At 48.8% G+C, this 14939-nt stretch overlaps 1 protein-coding gene across 1 annotated transcript; it reads left to right on the top strand.

The window, feature by feature from the left end:
• Nucleotides 1-2885: 2885 nt before the first annotated feature.
• Nucleotides 2886-13519, top strand: LOC107049223 (olfactory receptor 1D2-like). The gene is made up of 4 exons (XM_040654649.1): nucleotides 2886-3174; nucleotides 3815-3948; nucleotides 12877-13302; nucleotides 13508-13519. Exons 1-4 carry the CDS (start codon nucleotides 2886-2888, stop codon nucleotides 13517-13519), a joined length of 861 nt encoding a protein of 286 aa, XP_040510583.1.
• Nucleotides 13520-14939: the final 1420 nt, after the last annotated feature.

The following is a 14939-nucleotide window of genomic DNA, read 5'->3' as shown; positions in this document are numbered from 1 at the left end:
CCTGTACATCTATGTGAGAAACACGCTCAAAATCCACAGTTTCTAATGTTGATCTTTAGGCCAAGATCTCTGTGAAGAGAAGTTTATTCATTAGTGCAGTAATGGGCGCACACCCCCTACTGACAAGGGAGAAATTGCACAACTAGTCAGAGAAATCCATCCCAGTGTATACCCTGGGTCCGACGCAGGTAAAGCCTCTCCTGGCACTCATTGGTTAAGCGTCTCAGGCTCACAACCTTCTCACACTGGTGCTACCTGATATTTCCATACAGTGTCTGTTACCAACCCTTTGTTTTTAGGTGTGTTCTGTACTTTTTATGGTGCTAGGAGGACAATATTTTCAACAATCTGCCCACTAGTTCTGTCCTGTACCGGACTCTCCCCTGCCGTATATAATTACCCTACCTAGTATTGCCTTTGCCAATTCTACCCAGGTTGGAACGCCCCAGTCTCAACCTTGCTCAGTTCAGCAGCTTTCTTTGTGACTGGAAATTTCCACTGCAAAATTACCATCTACCTCTCACATGGTTTTACTCACCGTTTACTTCATGACACTTTACACCGGGTTTATTCACACCTTACTTCAGGATGTATTCAGACTTTATTCCAGGCTTACTCAGACTTTAATTCAAGTTTATTCACAGTTTACTCCGTGTTTACTCTTACTTTTCTCTTGTTTTTTCTCACACGGTACTCCAGGTGTAGTCTCACCTTGCTTCATGTTTTACTCGCACTTCACTCCAGGTTTACTCACACTTCCGTGACAAGTCACACTTTTCTCCGCATTTTCTCTGGCTTTTACTCACCATTTACTCCAGGTTTTATCTATCTTTACTTCCAGCTTACTCACAGTTTTCTCTCGGTTTTTACTCGCACTTCACTCTGGGTTTTTCTCACACTGTACCAATGTTTTACTCACCCTTTACTCCAGGTTTGATCTCTCTTTACTCAGGGTTTACTCACACTGCACCACACTTTTGTCCGGGTATACACACACTTCAGTCCAGGTTTGATCACATAAATCCATGTCTTCCCATACTAAACAGCAAGTCTCCCCACAGTTTACTCCTGGTTTACACACACTTTACCACATGTAGTCATACTCTACACCGGGTGTACTCATACATTTCTCTGGGTTTTACTCACACTTTAGTCTGGGTTTACTCTCACCTTGGTTTGGGTTTATGCACACTTTGCCAGGCTTTACTCATACTCTTCTAAGGGTGTACTCACACCTTACTCTGGGTTTTACTCACACTTTACTTAGGATCTACACACACTTTACTCTGGGTTTAGTCACACACTACACCAGGTGTACTCACACTTTACTCAGTTTATTCACACTTTTCTCCGGGTTTACTCACACTTTTCTACAGTATTTACGCACCCTTTACTTCAGGTTTACTTGAGCTCGCTAAGCCAGGTTCTCACAGCTGATAACAGATGCTTTTCTGCATTCTTAGACAGTTAGCATAGACAGAGGGTCTCCCATTTTTCCAAATAACATCATTATCTATCCTTTCTCTAGAATGCAAGGTAGCAGGGTCAAACAGTAAAACCACAAATTAACAAAGAATCAGAGGATTATTGAACAGAGTTGGGGCCGATGGGACGACCAACCAGAGCCAGCCAAGTGTCCTCCATCCTACCCCAAGCCCAAAAAAATAACACAACCACCTTCATCAGAAAGACCACCGTACATGTGTACAACTCTCATTTTGGGGACACATTGCAATAAACCAGCCTTTTCTTAGACATCGAATGCATATGTTTGCAGCTTGCTCTTTAAGCAGGTGCTTTTCTTGCCTTCACTATGCAAGCTAGGTGGCAATATTTCCTCTGCATCCAGCGTGTGTGCAGTGCTCATTAAACATAGCTGTGTTATTACTACTCTGTGGTTACAGACTTTCATTTCTGCACATCGGTTCTGTCCCTCAGTTCAGTGCTCGTTAGCGCTCCTCGAAAGCGCTCAGTCCCGGCACCTTCCCATCAAGCTGAACAGATCACCACTCTGCCGGTCTTGAAGTGGGCCCTGGGAGAAGAATCCTTCTGCATAGTGAGGGGAGGCTGCAGGCCTGAGTCTTAGACCCCAGCCTTGGGTCGCTTCCCCACCATGCTCCAAACCCTTCCCACGTGGAAGACGAGGGACAAGAAATATGCAGCAGAGTAGAGCTCCTTGGGGTGGAACGGGAAGCGGCAACCGGCAGGGCCCCCCAGAGCTGCCCTAGCGCTGAGCTAACGGGCCATAAGGCAGGGATAGATATGTTGAGGTAAGGTCACTTGTGCAAGCAGAACTCAGCACCTTGTAACAGGCATGTGGCTGAGATGGTGTTTGAGAGCTTATTCCTGTCTCTGGAGGTGACAGACCTGCAGCAGGAACAAGGCTGGCAAAGAGCCTTGGAAGACATTCTTTCTGTAGTAGCCAATAGGAAAGACTTGAGTTCAAGGCTGAGCTCTGTACCTTTAGGAATGCATCTAACGGTCATTCCCCTGCCTCTGGCAAGCCAGCAGAAGGCACCTGCTGGGCAGGTGGACTGAGTGATCCCTTCTGCCTGAGAAGCTGATTGCCTGCATACAGCAGGAGACCTTGAGTATGGGTTTTCATGTCCCATGAACATTAGCAAATGATGGGCACATAACTTGGACATGTCTACTTGAAAGGTCAGCATCTGGCATGGGACCTGAAAGGTCATGGTGAGATTTCATCTGTGTGGTCAGCTGTCAGGCCAAAACAATCTGATGGGTTGGTACACTGCCTGGAGGGTAGATTGTGAGATGATGGCTCTTTCAGTGTACCTGGACTGGTGGAAGACATTTAATACTGCCCTGTATGAGACCTGTATGAATTGATGGATGGACCAATCACTGTATGTGGAATTGGGTGGATGGTCACAGCCAGAGTTGTGGTCAACAGCTCAGTGGCTGTGTGGAGACAATGGTATTTTTTAAGGAGTCTGCAAGTGCAACTGGTGCGATTCAACCTCTTTGTCGCTGACTTGGACAGCGCTGTTGAGTGCACCTTCAGCGAGTTTGTGGGTGACATCAATTTCTGTGATGTGGTCAATACAGTAAAGATAAGGGGTGCCATCCAGAGGGACCGTGACAAGCTACAGAGGTGGGTCTATGAGAACATTGTGAAGATCAACAAGACCATGTGCAAGGATGTTCACATGGGTCAGAGCAATGCCATGCACAAGTGCAAGCTGACTCAAGAAGGACAATGCCCTCCCTCATTCTGATGGCCACCTCCCTGTTGATAGAGCCCTGGGTACATTTGGCCTCACAGGCTGCAAGCACTCATGTTAAGGCTTCCATCTCCCAGGACCTCTAAGTCCTTCCTCACAGAGCTGCTCACAAGCAGGAGTTCTCGCAGAATGTACTCATACCTGAGATTGTTCCAACACAAGTGCAAAACCTTGCACTTGATCTTGTTGAACCTCATGGTGTTTCTTTGGGCCCACTTTCCAAGCCTGTGGGAGAGTCAGCACTGACCCAGAGTTCATATGGGCTCCAGAAGAAAGAGAGCAGGGTGATGCCTCAGTAGAAGTGGAAGGAATCCAAAGACATATATAGCAACATGATAACCACTAATGAGAATTACACACAGAAACATATATATGAACAGCAAATAAAAATGAATTTATTAATGAAAACATATAAATAGTATAAACAGAAAGGAACATCAAATAAGCCCATGATGGAGAAGACCGTGAATCATTTGTAGAGACAGATGAGAAATTTATCCCTGCTGAAATGAGTCCATGCTATCATTTTCCACACTGCATCCTTGAGCTCCTGGTTCCTCATGCTGTAGATGAGAGGATTCAGGGTTGGAGGCACCACGGAGTACAGAACTGCCATCGTCAGATCCAGGGCTTGGGAGGAAAGAGAGGGGGGCTTCAGATTGGCAAAAAAGCCAGTGCTGACCAAGAGGGAGAGCACAGCCAGGTGAGGGAGGCACGTGGAGAAGGCTTTGTGCCGTCCCTGCTCAGAGGGCATCCTCAGCACGGCCCTGAAGATCTGCACATAGGAGAAAAGAATGAAAGCAAAACACCCAGATGAGAAAGTAGCACTGACCCCAAGAAGCCAAATTTCTCTGAGGTAGGCATCTGAGCAGGAGAGTTTGAGGATCTGGGGGATTTCACAGAAGAACTGATCCACAGCATTGCCTTGGCAGAGAGGCAGTGAAAATGTATTGGCAGTGTGCAGCAGGGAATTAAGGACCCCAGTGCCCCAGGCAGCTGCTGCCATGGTGGCACAAGCTCTGCTGCCCAGCAGGGTCCCGTAGTGCAGGGGCTTGCAGATGGCAACGTAGCGGTCATAAGCCATGAACGTGAGAAGATAATATTCTGCCAAGATGAAGAAGAGAAAGAAAAAGAGCTGTGCAGCACATCCTGCGTAGGAGATGTGCCTGGTGTGCCAGAGGGCATTGGCCATGGCTTTGGGGAGAGTGCTGGAGATGCAGCCCAGGTCGAGGAGGGCGAGGTTGAGGAGGAAGAAGTACATGGGGGTGTGCAGGCGGTGGTCGCAGGCTACGGCTGTGCTGATGAGGCCGTTGCCCAGGAGGGCAGCCAGGTAGATGCCCAGCAAGAGCCAGAAGTGCAGGAGCTGCAGCTGCCGCGTGTCTGCCAACGCCAGGAGGAGGAACTCGCTGATGGAGCTGCTGTTGGGCATCTGCGGTTCCTGGGCATGGAGTCCTAATCAGAGTGCAGGAGATAATGACAAGACAAGGCCATTCTCAGTGACACTCATCTCACCATTGCATAAAACTTTTTCTTTCTTTAAGGACAGCTTTCATTTAGCTCCATCACTTCAGTTTAATTTCATGGGGTTAATTATTCTATGAGAAGTAGAAGCTTATGGAGCTTTAGCCTTCCTCTCATTTCCTAATCATATCCCAGCCTTCTGGATATTCTCCTCTTAGGAGCTATTTCCATGTCTCATATCTTTACCCCGTCTGCACTCAGGGCGCCCTTTCCTACCTCTGTGCACTTCAATTTCTCTTAGGGAAAGCTGGCTGTTTGCAGGGTAGTTCCGTGTTCACACCTGCGGGAAAATAAATAAATAAATAAAATAAAAAACGATTATCTCAGCTGGTGCTGTCCTTTGGGAGAGAAGAAGCTGAAAGCACATTAGGAGATTGTTCATATAACATCCGACTTAGAATGGTACATTTCACTATTCCCAGAGATGTGGTCATATTTTCAGCTCCCTTCAGATTTCTGCCTCCAACTCTTTCCCCTTTCCTAAGAACAGCAAAAGGAAAATCCATGTTTTTTCTTTCCTCTTAAAAAGTGCTCTTGGAAACTTTCTAGTGGTCAGTGTAGCTGTGATCCCCCTGCCACAGGCAGCTGCTGCAGCAGCAGAAGGCCCCTGCACTGCTGGGGGGCTCCTTCCCCCCACACATCTCCCCGCAGCGCCCTGGGCAGCTCCCCGGGCAGGCTGAGTGCTGAGCCTGGCAGGCGGCAGAGTCCCTGCCCCGGCACACAGCCCCTGGGGCACAGCAGGGACCCTGCTCTGCACCACAGCCCTGGGCACCCGGCTGCACCCCCGGCTGCACAGCCTGCAGCCATCCTGGGACACGCAGCTGTCAGGGTTGTGCTCTGACGCTGCAGCACAGAAGCCCTCAGCTGGAGCAGTTCCTTCTCCATGATTAGCAAGAATGGTATGTCTTCAGGCCAGTCTCCTATGGGTTGTCTCAAATTTTCTGATTGCCCAATAAAAGCAGCTGCATTGACTGCAGCAAGACTTACCTTGCCACGAGCTGTGAGCAGTCCTCCTGCCGTGAGCTCATAGGCTGCTCACACCCCATACATCCTGTAATCTCTCTGTCCTTTCTCTTCTGTCTTCATGCCATCTGCAGAACATTCCCCCAGCCCTGCTGTTCTGTGCAAAAGAGCTGCTCCTGGGCACAGCTGTCTCTCTGCAGTGCTGCCCACTTGTAGGTGTACCCTGTGCCCCAGGAGCCCAGCCCAGATCAGCAGCAGAGGATGTCATTTTTATCCTTCCCACTCATCTCCCCTGAGATGTCCCTGGGTCTCCATGGCCAACAGCTCCTGAAAGACAACAGCATCATGTCTATGCTTTGAAATCTGCTGAATTAACCACCAAATATCCAGCGGACAGTCTGCAATTCCAGACATATGGTTAGTCGTACCAGAGAGTGTTTGCTGTCACAACAAAGGCACATGGAGAAGGACAGGGAGGAGTGGACTTCCCCTGTGCATGGCAGTTGTCCATGCAGCTGCAAATGCAGCTCAAGGCCATCAGGAAAGCAATGCCCTACGAGTGCCCGTGCTTCTTGGACAACCTTGAGCCCCACGGTGGAGCTTATGCCTTTATGCCACCATCTGAACACAAAAATCAAAGATGAGCTATCTTGCCAGTCTAAGTTCAATGACGCTTTCCAACTAGGGTGTTTTCTTATATGTTCTTACACTAATGAGAACACCAGCACATGCAGAGCTAGAAATGTTTGTACAGTTGCAGGCCTGAGGTCTTGTTTAGACCACGGGGACATGGTTTAATGGCTTCCACAACTGAACTGAAGCACAAGGGGGATACAGAGTCTTTACGATGGATGTGTGAGGAGACAAGGAAGGGCGACTGCCCTCTGTGAAAGTGCACTGAGCTCTGCCTGGGGATGGCAGAGCAGCCAGGTCAGAGTGAATGGAAATGGCCAACAGAGGAGACTAACAGTGTCCATTCCTGGCTTCCTGATCAGGAAGAGCATGTGGAAGATATTCTCCACAGACAGATGGGAACGGTAGACCTGGTCAAGCCCAAACAAAGAGGGAGCGGACTAGAAGAGGTCACCTGGCAGCAATGCAGAGACTTTGTCCAGCGTACCTGATGAGATGAGCTTAGGAATGTTGGAGTTCAACTGCAATTGAATGTGTCCAGGCATATCACTGACAAGAATGGCTTGTAGAAATATGTAAGCTACAAAAGGAAGGCTAGGGAGAATGTGGGCCCAGAGTAGAATGGGACAGGGAACCTGGTGAGACAGGACATGGAAAAGACTCTGATACTCCTTTCCTTCCTGCCCTTGCTGTTAATCAGTTGGCCTGGGCTTCTTGGAATCCTAGGTGCCAGAGACAGGAGGGAAATGTCGGTTCAATGCATATGTGCCCTGAGTAAAAGAGGAGGTGATCAGGGAATACCTTAAAAAAAGGGATTTCAACTTGGAAGAAAGTGACAGGAATCACAGAATCCTTGAATGAGTTGGGTTGGAAGGACCTTAAAGAGCATCTAATTCCAACCCCCTTGCTGTGGGCAGGGCTGTCACGCAGTTGATCTGGATGCCTGGGGCCCGTGACATCATCAACATCTGCAGGGATGGGGCAGCCACAACTTCTCTGGGCTACCTGTTCCACACCTGTCCTGTGTCTCACATCATGATCTATGGAATGTAAGGATTGCCTTCCAGACATCAAATGTAAATGTCTCTTTCAGTTTACTACCATTTGTTCTTGACCTACTGTTCAGAAATGGTGTAAAGAGTCACTCTCCTCTTTTTTTTTTTTTTTTTTTTTTTTTTTTTTAATATGAAGAAGAACATGGCTAGAAGATGGAGGGAAGACATTACCCAGAGTGGTGCCTGCAGCACAAAAAACATGTCAGCAACTTGGAGCGGATTTTGGAAATTTCACACAAGCTGACTGGGTTTGGAGCACATCCCCCTGTGCTAGGAGAGATAAACAGAGGTTTTCTTTCTGAAGCTGTAAGTCTGGAAGTTATGTCAATAAAATTGAAATAAAGAATTGATGAAAAAGATAGAAGTCAATGAAAATGTGTTGACACACTTCTCAACATCAAATATTCTCATGTTCCTCTTTCCATTTAAGTTGAAAAAACTGCTTTTTGAGGGATGTGGGTTTTTTTGTTTTTTTTTAATCGTTCTTGAGAAAGGGCAATGTTTTCCAGAACTGTGTTTGCAGGACACAGATGCCTTCAGGTACACAGACACAGGCTGTAATGCCAGAGTCAATGCCCTGTGACTAATGCCCAGTCCCACTGCTGCTCTACCCTGCTGCATATTTCCTGTCCCTCATCCTCCAGGGGTCTCCATCTCTCCTTAATGCATGACCATGCTGAAGGGCATGTTTTCAGCAGGCCATCTGGACACACACTCTTTCCACTGCTCTCCACATTTCCCCATCCCTTGCTCTTTCTTCACTCAAATGCTTCCCAACTGTCTGGCTTATCTCTGACCTTCAGAGAGATTACTGGAACCTGCTCCATCTCTCCAAAGTCTGATGGACTCTCTTGTCAGCTACTTTACTGTGATTATATCTATCTTTTCCTCTCTCTATCAAACTCATTTCTTGTACAAATATTCCCTGTGAAAGACAAACCTCAGTACATGCCACTACTCAGTAGTAGCCTGGACAAGGCATGTAGTTGATCACTGTGTTTTACTGCTCATTCAATTGCATCACATTTATTTCTGTTTGTTGGCAAAAAAGATAAATCTGTCATTGCCCACGTGCAGCTGGTTCTCTGAGGAAAGCCAGAGGGAATTGGTGCAAAGGAGGTTTAACAGTGAGCGGGTGACTCCAGAGGAGAAGAGTGATGTGAGGAAAAGTGGTGCCAGTCCCATGGGGCCAATGGGAGTAAAAATGGGGTGGGGACGTTGAGGAGGACGTTTGTCCACAACAGTGACAGACCAAAGTTCATTAGGGGACATCCTGGATCAATATCAACTTCAAAGTGCTGCTTTAAATTCTTGTTTAAACACAGCTATCAATAAATGAACGAATAAATAGAATTCTTAAATGCCCATCAGTCTCTTCCTCTTTAAGCTTTCTCCAGATACCTCTCCAGTTAGCTGAACAAGTTCTGAACACCTGAAGAAGATGACAGGAAGGCACAAGGCACAGGACGGCTCCTTAGGCTGTAATGTGCCCATGGGGGCATTTGCTGCTGAGTCCATCAACCTCCAGTGCAGAGAGAAGATGGCATGAAGTGCTCAAGAAGACCAAGTCAGAAGGAACAGAGAAGTTTCTTGGAGTATTACTGGGCCCCACTGAGGGCCACTAACAAGCAAGCTTCCCCAGGGACTTGTTAGAGCAGATAATTGGAAGCCATGCTTACAGGCAGGAAAAGGCACTGGGATGGTGGCTGTGATGCTGAGAAAAGCCTCCTTTGTCTTATGAAGCAGAAAGGCCAAGCCCTGATCCCCAGACCCTTGGCAGGGAGATCCTGTCCCTCATGCTGGCTCAGGGCCCTTCCTGGGGCAGTGGGATGGGGGTTTGTATGAGGTCAAATGAAAGACAAGGGGGCAGCAGCTCCCAGGCCCTGCATGGGGTGCAAGGATGTTGTGAGGCTCAAGTCCCATGCAGGCAGTGTGTCTCATCCCAGGCTGTGGGATGTGAGAAGGGCCCAGTCTGAACAAGCAGTCAATCACAATGAAACTTTGAACTTCAGATCTCTCAGTTCTAGAGCCCTCCTTTGATCACTATCCAACAGTTTTATGTCCTTTATGTTCTGCGGTGCCCAGCAGTGCACCCAGTGCTCCAGGTGAGGCTGCAGCAGTGCAGAGCAGAGAGAGACAATCCCTTCCCTCACCCAGCCTGCAATGTTGTGCTCAATGCACCCCAGGGGACAGTTGGCCTTCCTTGCTGCCTAGGCACACTGCTGACTCACGCCCAATTTGCTGTTGACCAGGACCCCCAGGCCCTTTCAGTGGGACTGCTTGCCAGTCCCATCCCCCAGTCACTGTGTTTGTACAGGGTTGCCCCCACCAAGGTGCATAATCTGGCACTTGTTCTTGTTATACTTCATGCAGTTGGTGCTTGCCAAGTTCTCTAACTTGTCCACATCTCTCTGCAAGTCCTCCCCACCTTCAGTGGAGGCAACAACTCCTTCTAATTTGGTGTCATCAGCAAACTTGCTCAAAACATCTTCTAGCACTACATGCAAATCAATCACAAAAACATTAAAGAGAAGTGGCCTTAAAATTGAGCCCTGGGGTGCCCTGCTAGTGACCGTCCTATAGCCTGATGGAACCCCATTTACTGTAAGCCTTTTGCCCCCACCCATCCACCCATTGTGTTTCTGTCTATGCCGTATGCATACATTGTGTCCAGGCGGATACTGTGAGGAACAGTATCAAACTCTCTACTGAAATCATCAAGGATAACATCAACTGGCTTCCCTGGGTCAACTACATGGGTGACGTTGTCATTAAAGGACATTAAGTTAAACAGGACCTTCCACTCATGAGCTTCTGTTGGCTGCGACCAATGACAGAATTGTCCTTCAGGGGTTTTTCAGTAACTCCCAGCATCATTTTCTCCATGATATTACCAGGCACCGGAATGAGACTGACAGGTTCATAATTGCCCGTGTCATCTTTCTTTCCCTTTCTTACAATGAGACAACATTTGCCAGCCTCCTGTCAACTGGGAACTGGCATGACCCTAGACTTACTCTGATGCCATTCAAATGTGAGCCTCGAACATACTGAGGTGTCATCAGTGAAAGAATGTAAGTGTTTCAGGGCTTTGTAACGCCTTGAATGGCAGAGTGTGACACAGTCCGAGCAGAGAGGAAGGTCTGGCTCTTCTGTTGTGAGCTCATCCATTTGGTCAGTTTAATAACAGGACATGCTCCATGGGGACAGGTGCAAAAGGCACACTGGGTGCCCTAAGCACAGGGCTGTGGTGGCATTTAGGATGGCCAAGAATACCTCCCTTCTGGCCCTCAGCTGATGCTCGGGAAGGAGGTGTCTACCTCAGAGATTTTCCACCACGCTTTACGAGCACCAGCACACAACTAGGATCACCCCAGACACCTCGGGCACCCCTGAATGTCTCTGAGTGAGCAACGCAGTCCCTGTTGAATAAGGACCAAGCATTCAGATGTGGGGCTCACACACAGACATCTCACTGTACACATCTGAACTCAACTAAGAGATCTCTCGGCTCCCATGGACCTCTGGGGAACTGATCCCGTTTCAGCCCCAGGGTTTCCATCAGCTGATGAGATGCCGAACCCTACAGTTGGGATGAGATGGTGAGATAGTAATAGGAGAAAGGAAAATGGCTTTATATCAGAGAGGGGATATTTTGGTTTCATGTTAGGAACAAATTATCTACTTCAAAACAAAGTGGAACAGGTTGTCCAAAGATATTCTGTGTGCCCCATCCCGGGAGGCATTCAAGGTCAGGATGGATGGGATCCTGGGCAGGCTCATCTGTGGTTGGCAGCCCTGCCTGTGGCTGAGGGCTTGGAACTAGGTGCTCTGTAAAGTCCCCTCCAAGCTAAGCCTTTCTATGATTCTGTAATGTTATGCCTGCACTGCCTCAGCTCTGCCACTGCCCAGAACAGGGGAACCCATCCTCCCCATCCTTGTCTGTCTGTCTGTCTTTCTTCCAATGCATCATGAGCAGAGGTTTCCACATTTGGCATTTGTTTCTCTCATGGTCAAATTTCATTTAGTAGGAACATCCATGCCCTGAAATCCAGGGGACTTGCTTACTAATGGAGCTGACTTGGAAGTATGTTCTGCAGTGATGACCCTGCTGCCTTGCAGGAGCTGTCAGCTCAGGAGGGCCATGGATATCTCCAGGGAGAGCAGTGGGGAGAAGGAGATCACCTCCTCTGATGCTCAACTGGGCCGACCACCTGGGACACAAAGAGCTCATACAAGTTGGCAGAGCTGAAGGGAGACAGCTGTGACCAGGAGCAGCTCTTCTGTAAAGCACAGCAGGGCTGGGGACATGATCTGCAGGTGATGGGGTGGAGGGAAGGGTGAGAGTTTACAGGCTTTGTGGAGAGTGAGCAAGCTGTGAGCTGACTGCAGGAGCACTACTCATTGACTTTGACAAGGTAAGTTGCTCGCTGCAGGCAATGAATCTGATTTTCCTAGAGAGATCACTAGATTTGGGACAACCCAGAGCAGATCAGGCTTAAGACACTTGGTGCTCTTTATTGTGGAAAAAGACCTGCTCCAGATGAGGGCTTCCATGCTGCAGCATCAGAGCACAGCCCTGAGGGCTGTGTGTCCCAGGACGGCTGCAGGCTGTGCAGCCGGGGGTGCAGCCGGGTGCCCAGGGCTGTGGTGCAGAGCAGGGTCCCTGCTGTGCCCCAGGGGCTGTGTGCCGGGGCAGGGACTCTGCCGCCTGCCAGGCTCAGCACTCAGCCTGCCCGGGGAGCTGCCCAGGGCACTGCAGGGAGATGTGTGGGGGGAAGGAGCCCCCCGGCAGGGCAGGGGGCTTCTGCTGCCACAGCTGCTGCCTGGGGCAGGGGGCTCACTGCTACTCTGCACCCCAGAATGTTTGCAAGGGCACTTTGCAAGAGGAGAAAAAAAGCAGGGATTTTCCCTTCCCCACTCATTGGAAAAAGGAGAGGATGCAGAATTCTAAAAGTTTTGAAGGCATCTCTGAGATTCCTGAATTGCACTTTTTTCCATCTCTTGTTTTGTGAATAGTCACGCACAATGTGCTTTCAGCCTGTCCTTTCTGAAAGGATGGAACCAGCTGAAATCATCATTGCTTTCGCCCGCCATGAGTAATGCACTTATCTTGCAAACGGGTAGCTTTCTCTAACAGAACTCGAAGGGCACAGAGTTTGCAGTTGGGGGCATTACAATTAGTGGGGTTAAAGGTATGAGATAAGGAAATAGCTGAAAACAACCTGGAAGATGGGATAAGATTAAAAAATGAGAGGAAGGTTAAATCTCCGTAAGCTTACTCTGCTTATGGAATGCTGACCTTCATGAACTTAAATTCAAGTTATGCAGCTAAATGAACATTGTCCTAAGAGAAAGAATAACTTCTATAGTATAGCAGGAGGAATGACTCTGAGAATTATCTTGACTTGCCATTATCTTCTGCACCCTGAACAGGACTCCATGCCCAGGAACTGCAGATGCCCAATAGCAGCTCCATCAGCGAGTTCCTCCTCCTGGCGTTGGCAGACACGCGGCAGCTGCAGCTCCTGCACTTCTGGCTCTTGCTGGGCATCTACCTGGCTGCCCTCCTGGGCAACGGCCTCATCAGCACAGCCGTAGCCTGCGACCACCGCCTGCACAGCCCCATGTACTTCTTCCTCCTCAACCTCGCCCTCCTCGACCTGGGCTGCATCTCCACCACTCTCCCCAAAGCCATGGCCAATGCCCTCTGGCACACCAGGGCCATCTCCTACGCAGGATGTGCTGCACAGGTCTTTTTCTTCCTGTTTTTGTTTTCAGCAGAATATTATCTTCTCACGGTCATGGCTTATGACCGCTATGTTGCCATCTGCAAGCCCCTGCACTATGAGACCCTTATAAGCTATAGAACTTGTGCCACCATGGCAACAGCTGCCTGGGGCACTGGGCTTCTCTATTCCCTGCTGCACACCGCCAGTGTATTTTCACTGCCTCTGTGCCAAGGCAACGCTGTGGATCAGTTTTTCTGCGAAATCCCTCACATCCTCAAGCTCTCCTGCTCACAGTCTTATCTCAGGGAAGCTGGTCTTTTAATGTTTAGTGCCTTATTCTTTTTGTCTTCTTTTCTAGTCATTGTGCTAACCTATGTGCAGATCTTAAGGGCCGTGCTGAGGATGCCCTCTGAGCAGGGGAGGCACAAAGCCTTCTCCACGTGCCTCCCTCACCTGGCCGTGCTCTCCCTGTTTCTCAGCACAGGCTTTTTTGCCTACCTGAAGCCCCATTCCATTTCTTCCACATCCCTGGACCTAGTAGTGTCATTTCTGTACTCAGTGGTGCCTCCAGCAGTGAACCCATTTATCTACAGCATGAGGAACCAGGAGCTACAGGATGCTCTTTTGAAGCTGATGACCAAATGTATTTTGAAAGCAATTAACTGACCATCTTTATCAGTGTAGGACTTTTAATGCAGATTTTTTAAAAAAATCAAACTGTGTTACTTTTAGTTTATGTCTTCATTTGTTATGTGTAATTTATTGAAAGTTAATGTGTGTTTTAACATCTCTGATGTTTTTCACTGAAATGTCATCATCCACATCAACTGCTACATCAACGACACATCAAATACAGTTGCTCTCAGAAACCCACAGTCCAGCAGGAAGCATACGGCTGTTAATCCAACTGTGCGGTGATTTCAGCCTGCAATAGCTGACGGGCCATCCCTCGGCTCCCGTCTGGGGTCTGTGCTTTCAGGCTCACATCTGTCCGTGCCTCTGGCAGGCCAGCCGCAGCACCTGCTTTGTGCATTGGTTGTCAGATCCCCTCTTCCTCATTCCCTGTGAGACCCTGCATAGGAAAAGGTCTTGGATAGGTGTTCTCACGTCAGAGGCTTAAACATTTCCCTGAAGTCTCCCTTCAGTGCTTCTTTCCATTTGCCACGCAGAGGTGGGCACTGCCTCCAGCATGCCCTGGGGTAGCTGAAGTACGCATGAGAGCCCAGGAAAAGTTTCCCAGGACTCTCAGGAGACATTCTGGAGGATGAATTTGTAGGTAGGAAATGCAACTCTGGGGTAGCGCAGAGCTGCTGGGCAGGTGCTACAGGTCCTCCTGCAGAGCTTTGTGTCCCTCTCCTTCCTGAGTGAGGTGTCACTTCTGTCTCAGGAATGGAACAGCCAACAGAGGAGAGACAGAATCTATCCAAGAAAAGTCTCAGAATTGCACCGAGAGGCAGAATTTAGTGGTGTGGTGGTGGTGTGCAGAGCTGAACCTCAATCTGATAGCCCCTTAGCCTTGCAGCTCCTGTGGCTTGGTGGCAGTGCTGCTGTGTGGCTGCAAACACAAGGAAGGACACGCAGTGGGCACTTCTGTCATGCACATCGTTTCCACCACAGCAAGTCTATCATTAACGGAGATCTCCTCATGACAGTGCCTGAAGGCTCAGGGCTTCTTTAAAAGTTTCTGCCAGGAACATTCCCAAGGAATGGACTGCACAGATTCCCAGACTTACTCTCCTACTCATGCTAAAATCAAGCTGTAATTGCTAGCATTAAAATGTGATAATTAG

The sequence above is a fragment of the Gallus gallus genome, chromosome 33 (assembly GCF_016699485.2).
Source record: "Gallus gallus isolate bGalGal1 chromosome 33, bGalGal1.mat.broiler.GRCg7b, whole genome shotgun sequence".
In the NCBI taxonomy this organism is placed as follows: Eukaryota; Metazoa; Chordata; class Aves; order Galliformes; family Phasianidae; genus Gallus; species Gallus gallus.
Note: the sequence above shows the minus strand (reverse complement) of the source record. Positions and strands in the feature narration are given on the sequence as shown.